Source organism: Chelmon rostratus, chromosome 3, assembly GCF_017976325.1.
Source record: "Chelmon rostratus isolate fCheRos1 chromosome 3, fCheRos1.pri, whole genome shotgun sequence".
Lineage (NCBI taxonomy): Eukaryota > Metazoa > Chordata > Actinopteri > Chaetodontiformes > Chaetodontidae > Chelmon > Chelmon rostratus.
This window is the reverse complement of record NC_055660.1, coordinates 21814446-21828420: the sequence shown is the minus strand read 5'-3', so window position 1 is coordinate 21828420 and position 13975 is coordinate 21814446. Positions and strand designations below refer to the sequence as shown.

Below are 13975 nucleotides of genomic sequence, written 5' to 3'. Positions count from 1 at the left end.
TAAAATACACTTGCTATTACTGGATGTTACTGGAAGTCAAATCATTCAGCAAATGCTTGCATGCAGTGCTGGATAAAGGCTGTCTTACTGTATCATCGTTACTCTCAAGACTATAATCCCCTGAGATCAGCCAGCGCAGAGAGCACCATGACACACTGTAGTAAAACTATCTTAAAGCAAGAGGCTTGAAATGTGGAGACAGAGGTGGAGAGGACGCCATTGTAAATTGGAGCCAACGCTGCATGTATGGAAGGACAGCATAGGGGAGACAAGAGAAAAATGGAGGAAGGAAACAAGGAAAGGCAGCCGTCAGATTAAGACAAAAGAGAGCAAATGGTTGAAATGGATAGAGATGGTAGTCAAATGGAAGGAAGATGAGAACAGGCCAAGAGAGGTGTGCAAACACAGGGGACACAGGGGAATGACAGAACTCAGTATCTCTTCTTTGTACAGCAAGCTAGTCCTTTCTGATTATTCCAGTTAGTCTATTTCAGCCACACAGAAGATTAATGTCCTTCCTCATTCATTTTCAGATGGCTGCAGGTGTTTGTGAAAACTCAGTATGACAGGAATGATTTATTTGTACCTCTGAAAAGATCTGATCTGACCATATTGATTTGTAGCAGTTTATTTAGTTTGACATGGCACACAGAAAATAACAACCATAACCTAGCAGTAGCTGTGAAAATTATTCAGGAAAAGTTAGAGACAAATGAGAAACACAAAAATATCAAAACTACTCATACAGTAAAGAAAATATCAAGGCAAAGTATCTTAAAACCATGTGTTTGCTAACATTATTGTATTTTCCACATCAACTTTGTACTGCATTTCATGTGACTATCCTCACAGACCTGTAGAAACATACAGAAGAAAGAAAATCAAAAAGAAAACAAATAATGGTTTTAAATGGTTTCATTCATTCTTATTCTTCTCTTCATTTTACAAAATAAGTGAAAAAAACTGCTTACCTGCACAGCGGCCATTCTGGACAGTAAAACCTTTCCCACACTAATTAAAAAGAAGGAAATTCATTGGTATTCAAACCAAATAATTTGATTCATTTAGATTTTACAGACAGACAAACAAATAAAAATTATCATCTGTGTCAGTGCACAGATGCACTGACATGCTAACAGAGACTGACTGGAACATTACCGGTGTTCATAATTCATGCCGTGGATCCGATCTGCGTACCTGCGTGTCATTGGCAAGTACAGCCGTTTCCCCTTCTTGCGGATAGGCTACTTCCACCACAGAGTTCATTTCACCGGGCTGAAGGGTTCGAGTGATGGAGCTGCCATCTGGCCAGGAGACCTCCAGTACCGTCACCTGGTCGTTTCCTGGGAGTCGTGGGTGGAAAAATCACAGAGCGTCACACGGGAGGAAAACACACCTTTCAAAAAGCTGCATCACTTTCTGCGGGTGGTCGGACAACATATGATACTACATGTTGGACGAGTCCAGAGGCTTTTGGAAACAGCTGCTGTCTTGCTGAGACTTGGATGAGTGGTTTGTCACCACTTTCATGTCTGTACATAACATATGAAGCTAGAGCCAGGAGGTGATTAGCTTAGCTTAGCATAAAGAGTGGAAGCGGGGGAAACACTGATGATCTCTGAAACCACAAATTGTTTCCTCTTTGTGTACACAATAAGAGTAGGCATAGATGTAGGCATTTTTTTGAAGGCCCATTTTCTGTCAGTGTCTGCGAATGATAAAGCCTGGAGAAAGTTACCTAAACCAAAGTGTGCGACAGGCTCCATCTCACACAGGTACCCCGAGCCTCCGTCAATGATGCGTATGTGAGCTCCACTCTGACTGGTGAAGGCCGTCACTTTGGCTCCTCGGGCAAAAGAGCCAAACTTGGTGCGAGGGATGACCCGCAGCCAGTTGTTGGAGGAGCCCTGATGAGGTTTGACAGGTTAGGTAGTGGATCTTTAGGGCTCATTTACTATAAACAAACACTGTACTGATAAAATAACTTTGAGGACTTGTGCTTGAGTATTTCTATTCATGCTTCTTCACACATCACTACATTTGAGAAGAAAGTGTTGTACTTTTTATTCCAATACATTCATCTGACAGCTGGAATATCTTTTCAAATTAATATTTCACATATAGAATATTTTCTAGGTTAAAAAACAGCTCCACCCCCACCAGTTGCAACAATAAAACTCTGTTCACACATCGATGCATCAGTATTCATAATCCAATGTCACTCACTGGGGGCAATCAACTGCAGAATGAGTACTTTTGATACTTATAAGTGTATTGATCTGATAATACTTCTTTTACTTAAGCGGGATTTGGAATGAAGGACTTTTACCTGTAATGCAGTATTTTTAGATTGTTGTATTAATACTGGTACTTCAGTAAAGGATCTGAATACTTCTTCCACCACTGACAAACACACACACATGCACATACACACCTGTGTGACCTTGAAGACAGAGATTGGCTGTTGGGCACTCTCTCCATGTGCCAGCAGCAGGTCCAGCTGTCCGTCCCCATCGAAGTCTGTGACGGTGCCACCTGTCCACGGCAGACAGAGAGCTTTCACTGCACTGAACTACACATCAGCTTCACTGTGGTGTGCATGTGACAGCTGTGTCTCTCTAAATCGCATCCAAACAGAGATGTAGCCGAGGTGACACATATTCATGTCAGGTTCTAACATTTTGAGAATAAAACGGATGACAGTATGCTGTTTAAAGTCCTCTATGCTGAGTTTAGAAATGGCTGACCTGTTCCTCGCCCCTGTGGCTCTGCAGCATCGCCCACATTCAGCTCCTGGATCAAAGGGTCTGCATCAGCTCTCCTTGACACCCTGCAAACACACACACACACACAACGATCTAAAAATAGCGAATAATGTACAGCGGTCCAGGATGTGTTTTACTTCCTCTCACTGCACTTTGGGTCCACATAAGAACCGAAATGTTACCTGAAAAGCCTGTTAGGGGCATTGCCTCTGTAAGCGATGTTGTTGAAAAACACGTCCAGCTCCTTGTCATTGTCAAAGTCGGCAGCGATGACTGTGCGAATAGGTGAGGAAGCAGCAAATCCTCCAGCAGCTATGTTCTGCACAAGAGAACATGGTCAGGGCTCGCTCCATCGAACTCGGTGCATCTTACAGACTTTCATATGTCACCCGTTAATTGGTTTTCTGTCCTGTTCACCTTCCTTACCCGGAATTTAGAGTCGCTGCCCTGCAGGAAAAGTCTATGTGGACCATTCCAGTTGCCATAGACGATGTCTGTCCTTCCATCACCATTGAAGTCAGCCAGTGCTACTCCTCGGCCATGCTGGTACCGGTCCTCCACACCTTCAGAAGTTGACACAATGTTCAAAACCCTAGTGCCGCTAGAGCTGGAAAAACGGTATACTGTATTTTGGATATGATTTCTATATGTGTAGGATTTGAAAATTCCCAATATTGGAGACTCCTAGTGGTAGCAAAAAAGAAAAAAACAAAATAAACTCTTGAAGACAGAAATGCAGAAATGTTACCCCCCCTACCAGACTGACTGTCAGTTTAATAACATCTACATTTCAATTCTCATTTATTCAAAACCTGTAAACAAGAAACTCCACCAACTGCTGCTAGAGGTCTCTCAACCAAAACAACAAAAAAGACTTGAGTTTGATGATGTTGTGAGGCTTTGAAGGGTTAAGAAAGGTGAGAAGAGCTGATGTCACAAGAGGATTATGATGATGAAGAAGAAGATATTTCTGTTGGTCACTCCTTTTTTTGTATTTATGCATTTAACTAGTACAATTACATACACTGAACAATACAGACTCACATTTTTGTTCCCTCAACATCAACATGCTAATATGCTCACAATGACGATGCTAACATGCTGATGTTTAGCAGGTACAATGATTACTATAGTCCCCAGTATTGTTTGCTGTGTAAGGCTGCTAACATTTGCTAATTAGCACTAAACAGAGTGTCATAAACAAATGTCTCCTCATGGCAATCAATCCAAGAGATCGACTGAGGGACACTGCCATCCCTTTAGCCATGCTGCTACCAAAGCTAAAAATACTGGTACATATATATTTCTGCTCCTGACTACACTTAAGCTCTCAGCTCCTGCACTTGCTGTGTTATACTCACCTGCCTGTCTGGCCACATTTACAAAAGTCCCATCTCCATTATTCTTGAACAAGAAGTTTGGTCCGTTCTCGTTGTCACAGAACACATCCGACCTCGACTGGCTCAGGATCGGTCCGACCACCACACCCCGCCCACCTGCACAAGTGAACCATGAATGCTTCAGCTTATTCAGCACACTTCAAAACATCGCAGGCTTCGCTTCCCTAACCGGACTCCTGACCTGTTAACTTGTTGACCCCGGCCTCTGCAGCCACGTCCGATAGAGCGACAATGCCTTTGGTCACATCACTGGCAGCCTCATCCATTTCTAAGAGAGCGTGGGGACCAATGTTGCCACTGGCATAATTGGCCACATAGATTGAGTAGCGGCCTGTTCCCTGGCGACAGGCAACACAGTGACAGGAAGGAATTGTGAATCAATAAGAAATCAGCAACAAATAGACAAAATACAGAGGATAAATAGGTCTACTGACCTTTCTGTCAACACATGCAACCGAGCGTCCTGCCATGCCATTGGCAACGCCGCGACGCACATTGAGCTCGTCGCTCAGGAGATCTTCAAACCGGCCGTTCCGAAATTTGAAGAGCTTGTCTGAATAAGTCGCCCGTCCTGCATTAAAAAAGTCAGGTATCATGAGGAAGAATGATTCAGTTATCTGAAACATTTTGAGGAGAAATCCTCAGAATGAACCATTTACCAGAGAAAGCATTGTTTGTGTTGAGGAAGTAGATCTCCTCACGTCCATCTCCATCCACATCACAGGCAGTAACTCCAATAGCATTTCCTGCTCGGTCCCTCAGGGCGTAGTATGGAGAGTTACTGTCATCAATGGCAATGTTTACTAGTCTGTTTAGAGTGCGATCGTACTTCAGCACCAGGTTGGGCCCATTGTACCTGAGGGAGAACATCACACAGGTCTGTTTCGCTCACACAATTTCAGATAAACATTTTTACAAAGTGTAATGAACGTAAGACACAGCTAACAGGCGCATCATGCCATCAGCACTTCAGTCATTTTCACACTCACCCTGCCACAACCACCTCCAGGTCACCATCACCATCCACATCAGTTACAGCCATCCCATAGTTGAGTTGTGTGGGATTGTGCAGGCTGTCAGGAGGAAGCACCATCTGTGTTACAACCTGAAGCATGGGCTCAGAGCTCTGGGCGAGGGTCTGATGATGCCAGAGTCCGACCAGGAGGAGCAACACACCTGAACCCCACATCGCTGGAACCTGGTGGAACACAGGGAAGGGTTGGGTCATTCATTTCAATTCAATATGCAGATGATGCACAAGTCTTTAGTATAAGGCAGACCAAACATAATGCATAGTGGTTTGTTTGTCCATGACATGATAGACAGCATATTTGAATCCATATTTAAGCAGGGTTAGCCTCCACCACGAAGTACATATATTTATATGGCAACTCCCACACACATGTTACACATTTTGATTATTTGCTATGTGTCTCTTGTGAGTTTCCCATCTTTATGAACACAGAACACTAAATCACTGGAGTGCCTGAATAATGAATAAATGACTTTTAATTCAGACACAACTTACAAAACAAAGACATAAACAACATAAAACGGTAGTGAAACCATCAAAGTGTATAAGACAGGCATCTCAAACCGGTTCCATAAAGGGCCGTGTGGCTGCAAGTTTTCATTCCAACCCAGGAGGAACACACCAGGCTGGAATCAATTAATCAGCTGATCTCAGTCTTCAGCTGATAACTAAGTGATCCCTTGATGTTGATTGGTTGGCCTGATGTGCTCCTCCTGGGTTGGAATGAAAACCTGCAGCCACGCGGCCCTTTATGGAACCGGTTTGAGATGCCTGGTATAAGACAACACAATAATGTTTAAGGATTCAAACTAATCACCAATTAAAAACAAAATATAGAGAAAGAAGGTAGTGTCCAAAAACAATGAAAAGCTGAAGTTGAAAGCCATAACAGAGGATAGATTTAAGTATGAGGAGTTTCTCTGCAAATCCATCTTGTTTTTCCCACCTTGACAAAGTAATCCTACAGTTGAGGATGAATAATTTCTTGATGCTTACATATACCTCCCAGAAAAATCAACATTTGTATAACTACAGTGTCTGCACACAACTATACTATTAATGCGCTACTATTAAAGACGTTTTCTGTATAAGTGATGATTTCTTGTCAAATTGTTGCTAAAAGTGATGCACGATATAATCTCTTGCTTTCTCCCAGAAGTCATACATGCAAATTCCTCCTCCCTGCTCGTTGGAAAACCGTCTTACCTGACAGCTCTGTTAGTGTGTGCAGATGGGGACGATTCGACTTCGCTGCAGTGTTATACTAAAGCACTCCACCTACAAGATTTCTGTTGTTAAAAAATTTACGAAACACCTTGTGTAACATGTAGAAGATTGACCAATCAGCGAAAAGCTGTGTGAATAATTGGACTGTTGACCAATAGCTGACATGTATCTCTGTGCGCGTGCCCATTAGATGCGGAAGTATGATCTGTTTGTAGGCTCTGCACCACAAATACATGACAGAATAATCACATTAGAGGGACAGCTCATTAAAAATCCGCGTTAGAAATCATGACACATAAAGAAAATAGATATTCTGATAAAAACAATCGAAAAACAATCCTGCTCGCCGTGTAGAAAGGTTCATTTCCAGCGCCACACAAGAACATCATCTCCCAGAATACTTAGCGTTGACCTACACTTGCGTCAGTTGTGCGACGAAAATCTGTTCTTAAACAAACCAAACACGGGTAAGATGCAAGAGTGACGATTATCATATATAATTCGTTTAAAAATGGTGTAGATGAAAACAAGTTAACAGAATTAACGTCCACTTTAGTATGTATCGATATGAACTTAACGTTGGCGTCCTCAATAACCAATCATCACAACCTCAATGAGAGGAAGTTTACTTAGCCTAGCTAAATTGATAAGCTAGCTAACTGTTACGTTCGTTAACAGCAGGGTAACTCAATCGTTTAAATGCTCTTGTTTTAATTTTCAGACTGTTTTGTCGGAGGAATGAACTAGTTCAAGTCGTCTGAATAAAAATTAATTGATATTTTCATGACCCTCATTCATAACTCGCTTGGAAATCTGTTAGTATGTTACGTTGCGGTTAAGAAGGATTTTATATATGATACTACGTATTGTTTTTGCATTGCCTCTTCTCCTGTTTCCTTTCCACTGTGATGTAGGTCTTTTAACGTAATTTAATAATGGAGTCGGAACAGCCAAAAGAAGACTGTGCTCCAGCACAGCCAACATCCACACCTCAGCCTCAGTCAAAGAGGCCAAGTCAAGCTCTGTACGTCCCCAAGCAACGACTTCATGGCTCCAAAGACAAAGCTCAGACCGAGGGAGGAGTGAAACCAAGACCCAGGCCTCGCTACACAGACAAGGCAAGGAAAAACGCTAAGAACAAGAAGGACAAGGCTGGAGCAGCAGACGAGGGAGCGAATCTTGGAAGAGAAGGTGGAGGCGAGATACAGGATGGTGACAGCAAGACTGAGGTGAAGGAAGAGCGGTTACAGGATACAGATGTGCAGGTAAATGGGCACTCTGACTCAACCAATGTGGATGCAGATGCTACCTCACGGCTGGAAGCAATATCCCTCCAGGAAGAGCAGGGGGAGGAGCAGAGTTGGGACACCTTGTTCAATGATGATGGAGACTGTCTGGATCCACACCTGCTTGACGAGGTGAGGCCTTGGTGTAGGTCTGGGTGATATTTAAAAAAATGTCATAATAACCAGAAGAAGAATCCCAACATTTATGCAGTCATTTGCCAACATATTGATTATCCAGTTAAAACATAAAGACTCTAATAACTATTCTATAACTACAGCGGAGTCATAATTATGGCTTAATGCCCACCGCTCTTGGCATTTCCTTTTTCTTCCCACCTGTCATCTCCTCTGCTCTTTCTCTTTTCACTTCTTCACCCTTCCAGCTGGCTGTAAAAGAAGGTAGAAAGAAGAAGTCAATCCAGCAGCCCAAGTTTGATTACTACAACATGGACAGAGATGACGAAGATGACATCGACCTCACAGATGACGAGCTCTCTCACATTGTAGAGATCTACGACTTCCCTGCAGAGTTTAAGACGGAGGACCTTCTCAAGTTATTTCAGTGCTACCAGTATGTATAATTTATATATATATATATATATATATATATATATATATATATACATTTACCAGTGTACTTCAGGCTTCTTGTACTTGCTGCATTTTTAGATCATCAGAATCCTGTCTGAGGTACTGTGACATCTCAGTGAGATGACTCAGTCTTAGATCCTCAAGACTCAGAATATCAGTTTTAACTTCATAGTTTTTGCAACATTTTCTTTACAGCCTTTGTGTGACTTCTCAATGTGTTTTCAGACAGAGAGGCTTTGACATCAAGTGGATTGATGACTCACATGCCCTGGGCCTCTTCTCAAGCCCCATAGCAGGTTAGTGAAGCAGTGCTTCACATTAACGGTGGAAAACTGTTTAATAAAGAGTATTGACTGAAAAACAGAACATTATTAACATTTAGTAGGTGTTAAGCTGTCGTTCTGAGCTATTGTATATTTTTGATAAGTTGTATGCGTTTAAATCTCTGTGTGACATCATCTTACAAATGTTTTTTTTTTTATCAAAATACGATACAATACTTCAACTTTTTCATTTTGTTTGTTTTTTGCTTTTCAGCCCGTGAAGCTTTGAGATCCAAACATCCCCTGATGAAATTGCGACCGCTCTCCAAATCCTCCTCCGCCACAAAGGCCAAAGCCCGTAGCTGCTCAGGTACAAATTCAGCTGTTAGTCATCTCTATCTCACACATTGAAAGGCCAATATTGCCTATGTTCCTCTTTATTCTCCTTTACTCCTGTCACACAGACTACCTCCTACCTGCTAAAGAGAGGCCTCAGACGAGTGCAGCGCTGGCTCGCAAGCTTGTGATCGGTGCCCTGGGTGTAAAGAGCAACCTGACAAAGGAGCAGCGCGAGGCAGAGAGGAGGAAACTGCAGGAGGCGAGAGGTGAATTATTCAGAGATGTTGTGTTCAGCTTTTGATTGAGGTTTTCAGGAGCAGAACCATTTGGAAGTCAGTCCTCTCCACTATCAGCCTTAATGATGAAGAAGCAGACTTTTGATTAAAATACTATGGATCCTCATCTTGGGCGGGCTAATGCAGTAACTAATGGATTTAATATGTGTGAGTGTCAAGCAGGATGTCATTAAGAAAGAGCATGGCTTCCTAGTCTACCTTCCCTGAATAGATAAATATTAGAAAGCCAGAACAGCTCTCAGCTGACTGTTGGAGTTTTTGCAAGATATCCACCACAAGAGGGAGCTGTTTTCGCACTTTACAGAAGAAAATTGAATGAGTAGTTGAGGCCAAGAGAAGTTGCTCTCCATCCACTACTGGGCAGATCATAGCAGGTCTATAATCAGTACAGCAGCCATTTCCCCTCACAGATGGAACATAAGTATATAGGCACAGAAAACCACACATGGCTGTCCACTAAACAGCCAGTCAGAAAGTCAGGGCCTTGAGTATAGAAAACTAAGAAAAGCACCTTTGTTCTTAGCATAGACACCCTGCTGTGCTCTTTTTTAAAATCACAGCACACAGAGTCACTGTCAGTGCAGAAACACATCATGTGCTGAACATTGTGTCCTTGGAATGGATGCCACATATGGTCGCTTCCACAGATGTATTCACCGCCGGCTCTTTGGTTTGCCTCAGCTCTTCACTCCCCTGCATGTGGCAAAGACAGGGATTCAAATTTAGAGCAACAAATCACATAAGTGTTGTTTAGTTTAGGGCCTTCGCTGATTGATATGTTGAACTGTGTCTCTGTGATTTACCTTTCAGAACAAAAGCGCCTGGCAGCCAAACAGAAGGAAGATGCTTGGGAGGGAAAGTGACTGGACAGAAAACTGAAAACTCCCCATCTGTTTTCTTGTTTGTTTGTTTGTTTGTTTTTAGATTCCTTGATTCAGCAAATGTTAAAATCTCCTGTTTTTTTTCCTGCTCTGCTGTTTTTTTTTTTTTTTTATTATTCTGGCCACTCCTTCCCCCACCGCACTTTCCAGAAATGGATTCCTTCCAGTTCTTCACCAACTGTTACTGAACATCTCATCGTTCACAGTCCGTTTGCTGCAGCGTTACATCAGATGAGAGAGTCCTGCTACTGTTCCCTCACCTTTATGTTCACTCTGTCCGTGCAGGGACTGTTACCTGTGTGTCATGGCCGGGGCTCAACTCAACTGCATTCATATTTTTTTGTAACTATGGTGAAGCACTGAGTGTAATCATTCGTAAAGAGTAAAGATAAAAATCCACCTGTTAATGTGAGGACAGCAAAGATTTCTGCTAAAGGTTCTGCAATATTATTTTCAGTCACAATGACACAGTACATCCTTATTAGACTTCAAAGATGTGTCATTTTCAGAGCATGCAGCATTGCTTACAGTCAGTTTGATGCTGTCTTTGATCAAAATTAGCTTGTCTTATCAAACATTTTCTGAGGAAAAGCCAAAGCAGCTGATGCTGTCTTGTCTTGTCGTTCAAGCAAAACCGTAGGTGATGATGATGATGATAATAAGGATGTTGTTCATTCTGAAGAGCACCTGTCGACCAAATAAGCTTTTTTGTCTCACTCTCCAGTGTAAATGAAAGAAAGTGTTTTTGTTTTGTGACCTTCCTATGATGTCCTCTTCCAAAACAATCACAGTAATGTGTTTGTCCCATAAAAAAAAACTTAATCCTTTCACAAATTGACCTTTTCAAGACATCATGAGTAACATAAATTTGAAATGAAACCATTATTGTATGTACTTGCATACATTTGAACTTGTCAATCTAAAATATTTTTGTGAAATAAGCTGTTGAATAAATGATTTTTTTTTTTTTAAATTCAGGTACCATTTCAACTCAAACTCCAGTTTTGGTCATCTGTTTCCATATAAGTTGAAGTGTTACATGAGCGATTTTTATCACGACTCTCTCAAACTGCTTTAGATTGAAAAACGTGTTGGTCAGTCTCAACACGATGTTTTTCTTTATTCCTGTAAAGTTGAGAGGGACCGTGTTTATTGAATATTCATCTTTCATAATGCAGCTTGCTGAAATAGAGACATCCAGGCTCAGGAAACTTTTGTGACAGCTGGAGGCAGCTGCCTCCTCTGAGGCTTCACCCAGCCAACCACAGTCCATGTGGCACTGCGTCTCCTTCACCCCCTCAGCCAATAATTAAGTCTCATTCTCCCAGCTTGGAGAAAGAGCTGCAAATTTGTCATCCCTTTTAGTGCAAATTATTGAATTTTATATCACAAATTAACATGAGCTGTTTACTGTTTGGCTTCATGAGCGGTTTGCTGTTACTGGGTTTGCTAACGCAGTAACACAACAGAACAAAAAGGTCATTTATGTTAAAACAAGTTGCCTGCATAGATCATTTAATCAAAGTGTTTGTTTGACATTCAACTGTACCACTACTATGTACCCAAATCAGTGCAGTCCACACTGCTGTGCAGAACCCAGTTTGTGGAAGTGTTTAGATCATTGGCAGAAGACGACTGAGGCAAAGTGCCACGTGGCTCATAGTGGGCTAATTAAAGTGCTGCAGTCTCAGAGCAGGCACCAAGGCATGTTCACTTTCTGCGTTCATTTCTTTTTAAATCAGTAGTTCACATCGAGACAAGTTCATATTCATCAAATGCAGTCTCTGCTGGTATTGATCTCTTTCCAGAGGTTCCTTGTTTCTGAAGATGTATTTGAACAGAACCTTTCGGAGTGATGATCTAATGTTTGTTTTCAGAAATATAAATACCCATGCATTGTTAAAGATGTTGAAAATGCATTAAAAATGTGTTTTAAGTGTTTTTAGGAACAGCTGGGAATATAACTGTCAAAAAACAGTTACAGTAATATGAGATGTTTTAGTTTTTTCATGCTGTCACACCATTGTGTAATTATGTTAACTTTTCCAGGAAAAAAGTGAAAAGTGAAATGTAAAGGTAACTATGCCAAGATGTTACATGATGAAATAATTTTTCATTTTGTTGTGATTTTATGACATTGAACTAAATGATTGTGCGATTTGACTCAACTTTATGCATATCCCTGTTAAGTGGAAAGGAGTTTGGGAAAGGCAACAACAAAACTATACTGCATCTATTCACTTTGGTTTGTCTCAGGTTCAGCTTTTTGTGTCATAGTTCTGCTTTTTCTTGTACGACAGATCACTAAAATCCCCTTTAAAGGCAAAAAGATAAACAAAATGGACTGTGTTTATTTTCCATGACTTAATCTTAAATGATACCCTTTTTTAGATTTTGTTTTCTCTTTCTAGTGGCCAGATCATGTGCTCCTCTAAGTTGTGATTTATTAATCCCTTTTCTTGTTTTTCCCGCTTATTGTAGTGTTTTGTTTTTTTTTTACTCTTGAAACCAGGTCTCAGCTGCTCTCAGTGCACACGTGACTTTCTTTCCTAGCCCACTTACATGACTTTCACTGTGGAATAAAACCAAATGAGGGCAAGTTTTCATAGTGAGTGTGCCAGAACAGAAGTGGACCTCCCTGTGTTCTGTTGTTCTTGCAGCTGAACTACGTATACAGCCTGTAGCCGCTCTTCACCATCATCGTGTGAGATCTGAGCCCTGCCTATAATCTCATGCCTCGCTGCGGCTTCACGAGGGGGTGATGTGCCGCAGAAGCAGCACGCTGGGTGCCTCACACACAATCATTAGATTAACTACACAAACACAAACCACTGCTGTGCAAGTAGCGGTTCAAAGTGCCAGCTCTGCCTGAGATGTGCTACACAGAAACGCTGTTATGCCACGGAGCAAATGAAATGTGAGGCACGGTCCAAATAAAGGAATAATCTAATGTCCCACCACAATAAAAGACTCTGGTGGTGTAGGGTGGTGTGTTTCCTAGCACCAAAAACTTTGAGTAAACACACCTTACATCACTCTCCTCTGTTCTTAAATTCAGAGCTTTTCTGTGAAACACTAAAACTGATGGACCACGACATGAGCAATCAGTAGTGTCTTGGCATTCCTTTTCTTCTTATTATTATTATTATGAATTATTACAAAAAAAACAAAAGAACATGTACCAGATTTGGCTACTGTCTTTTTTCCCATCTGCAGTCAATGTGTTTTTAAGATGATAATTCCCACTTTCAGCAAAACCATGTAAGTTTTGAGAGATGTCTAACAAATGAAAAGTTGAATTTATAAGCAATTAAACCGTTGCCTCACTTGCTTTACTTGGTCTGGTATGACCGCTAAGTTATGGCGGCTAATGTTAGAACTTTAGGTAAACATTGCTGTATTATGGACATGGTTTGCTGACTCTATGACTCTTTTGACTCATTTGTGCTGTTGTTGTAATGGCATAGCATTTTAGCCAACACTAACTTAGCACGATTCCATTTCGGTCACTTGTAGCTGCAGCGGCTGCTGCTAAGAAACAGTGAAACAGTTTTGCTTCAGTCGTGGGACAAACGGATTGACATGTTTGACAATAAAAATGATTTATAGCAGGTGCAGGTACTGACCAACAGTAGCCAGTAAGAGCCAGCCGCCAGTGTCACCAAACAAGTTTCGATCACTTTCTTCCTGTACTTTGTACCTTGTTTGATTTTAATTTGTCATTTTACTTGCAGAACGTGAAGATTATATTCTACCCCAACTCATAAAAGGGAAAAAATAAGGCCAGAGTCAGTCACAAATTTAAAGTATATCCTATGTAATGTGACAATGGGCAGCTGTGAGAGTTTCCAGTGTTTGTATGTGTTCATCAGTGGGAATGAGGTTGGAAACAAC

The 13975-nt window shown here is 41.4% G+C and overlaps 2 protein-coding genes across 4 annotated transcripts; one reads left to right on the top strand and one right to left on the bottom strand.

The window, feature by feature from the left end:
• Positions 1-612: 612 nt before the first annotated feature.
• On the bottom strand, positions 613-6523 carry crtac1a (cartilage acidic protein 1a). 2 transcript variants are annotated; one of them, XM_041933205.1, is made up of 14 exons: positions 6405-6523; positions 5155-5363; positions 4825-5021; positions 4600-4736; positions 4347-4503; positions 4127-4261; positions 3192-3328; positions 2948-3084; positions 2748-2830; positions 2435-2535; positions 1739-1907; positions 1159-1343; positions 972-1011; positions 613-854 (listed from the first exon to the last, which is right to left on the bottom strand). In XM_041933205.1, exons 2-12 carry the CDS (start codon positions 5352-5354, stop codon positions 1165-1167), a joined length of 1632 nt encoding a protein of 543 aa, XP_041789139.1. In that variant the 5' UTR covers positions 5355-5363; positions 6405-6523; the 3' UTR covers positions 613-854; positions 972-1011; positions 1159-1164. The 2 variants fall into 2 exon arrangements, with proteins under 2 accessions (XP_041789139.1, XP_041789138.1); XM_041933204.1 differs by having other exon boundaries at positions 1198-1343.
• A 335-nt stretch (positions 6524-6858) lies between these two features.
• r3hcc1l (R3H domain and coiled-coil containing 1-like) lies at positions 6859-11054 on the top strand. Of its 2 annotated transcripts, XM_041933735.1 has the most exons (7): positions 6859-6892; positions 7340-7843; positions 8095-8282; positions 8528-8598; positions 8840-8935; positions 9030-9170; positions 10011-11054. In XM_041933735.1, exons 2-7 carry the CDS (start codon positions 7361-7363, stop codon positions 10061-10063), a joined length of 1032 nt encoding a protein of 343 aa, XP_041789669.1. In that variant the 5' UTR covers positions 6859-6892; positions 7340-7360; the 3' UTR covers positions 10064-11054. The 2 variants fall into 2 exon arrangements, with proteins under 2 accessions (XP_041789669.1, XP_041789668.1); XM_041933734.1 differs by lacking the exon at positions 6859-6892 and having other exon boundaries at positions 6904-7843.
• The last annotated feature ends 2921 nt before the right edge of the window (positions 11055-13975 follow it).

Bases quoted from the DNA above. Each gene is read 5' to 3' on its own strand.
- crtac1a (XM_041933204.1), bottom strand. From the start codon at position 5,354: ATGTGGGGTTCAGGTGTGTTGCTCCTCCTGGTCGGACTCTGGCATCAT. The intron at 4,262-4,346 runs GTCAGGAGTCCG...TCACTTGTGCAG, and splicing joins CGGGGTCAACAAGTTAACAG to GTGGGCGGGGTGTGGTGGTC. The intron at 1,344-1,738 runs GTAACTTTCTCC...CACGACTCCCAG, and splicing joins TGTCGCACACTTTGGTTTAG to GAAACGACCAGGTGACGGTA.
- r3hcc1l (XM_041933735.1), top strand. From the start codon at position 7,361: ATGGAGTCGGAACAGCCAAAAGAAGACTGTGCTCCAGCACAGCCAACA. The intron at 8,936-9,029 runs GTACAAATTCAG...CCTGTCACACAG, and splicing joins CAAAGCCCGTAGCTGCTCAG to ACTACCTCCTACCTGCTAAA. The intron at 9,171-10,010 runs GTGAATTATTCA...TTTACCTTTCAG, and splicing joins GAAACTGCAGGAGGCGAGAG to AACAAAAGCGCCTGGCAGCC.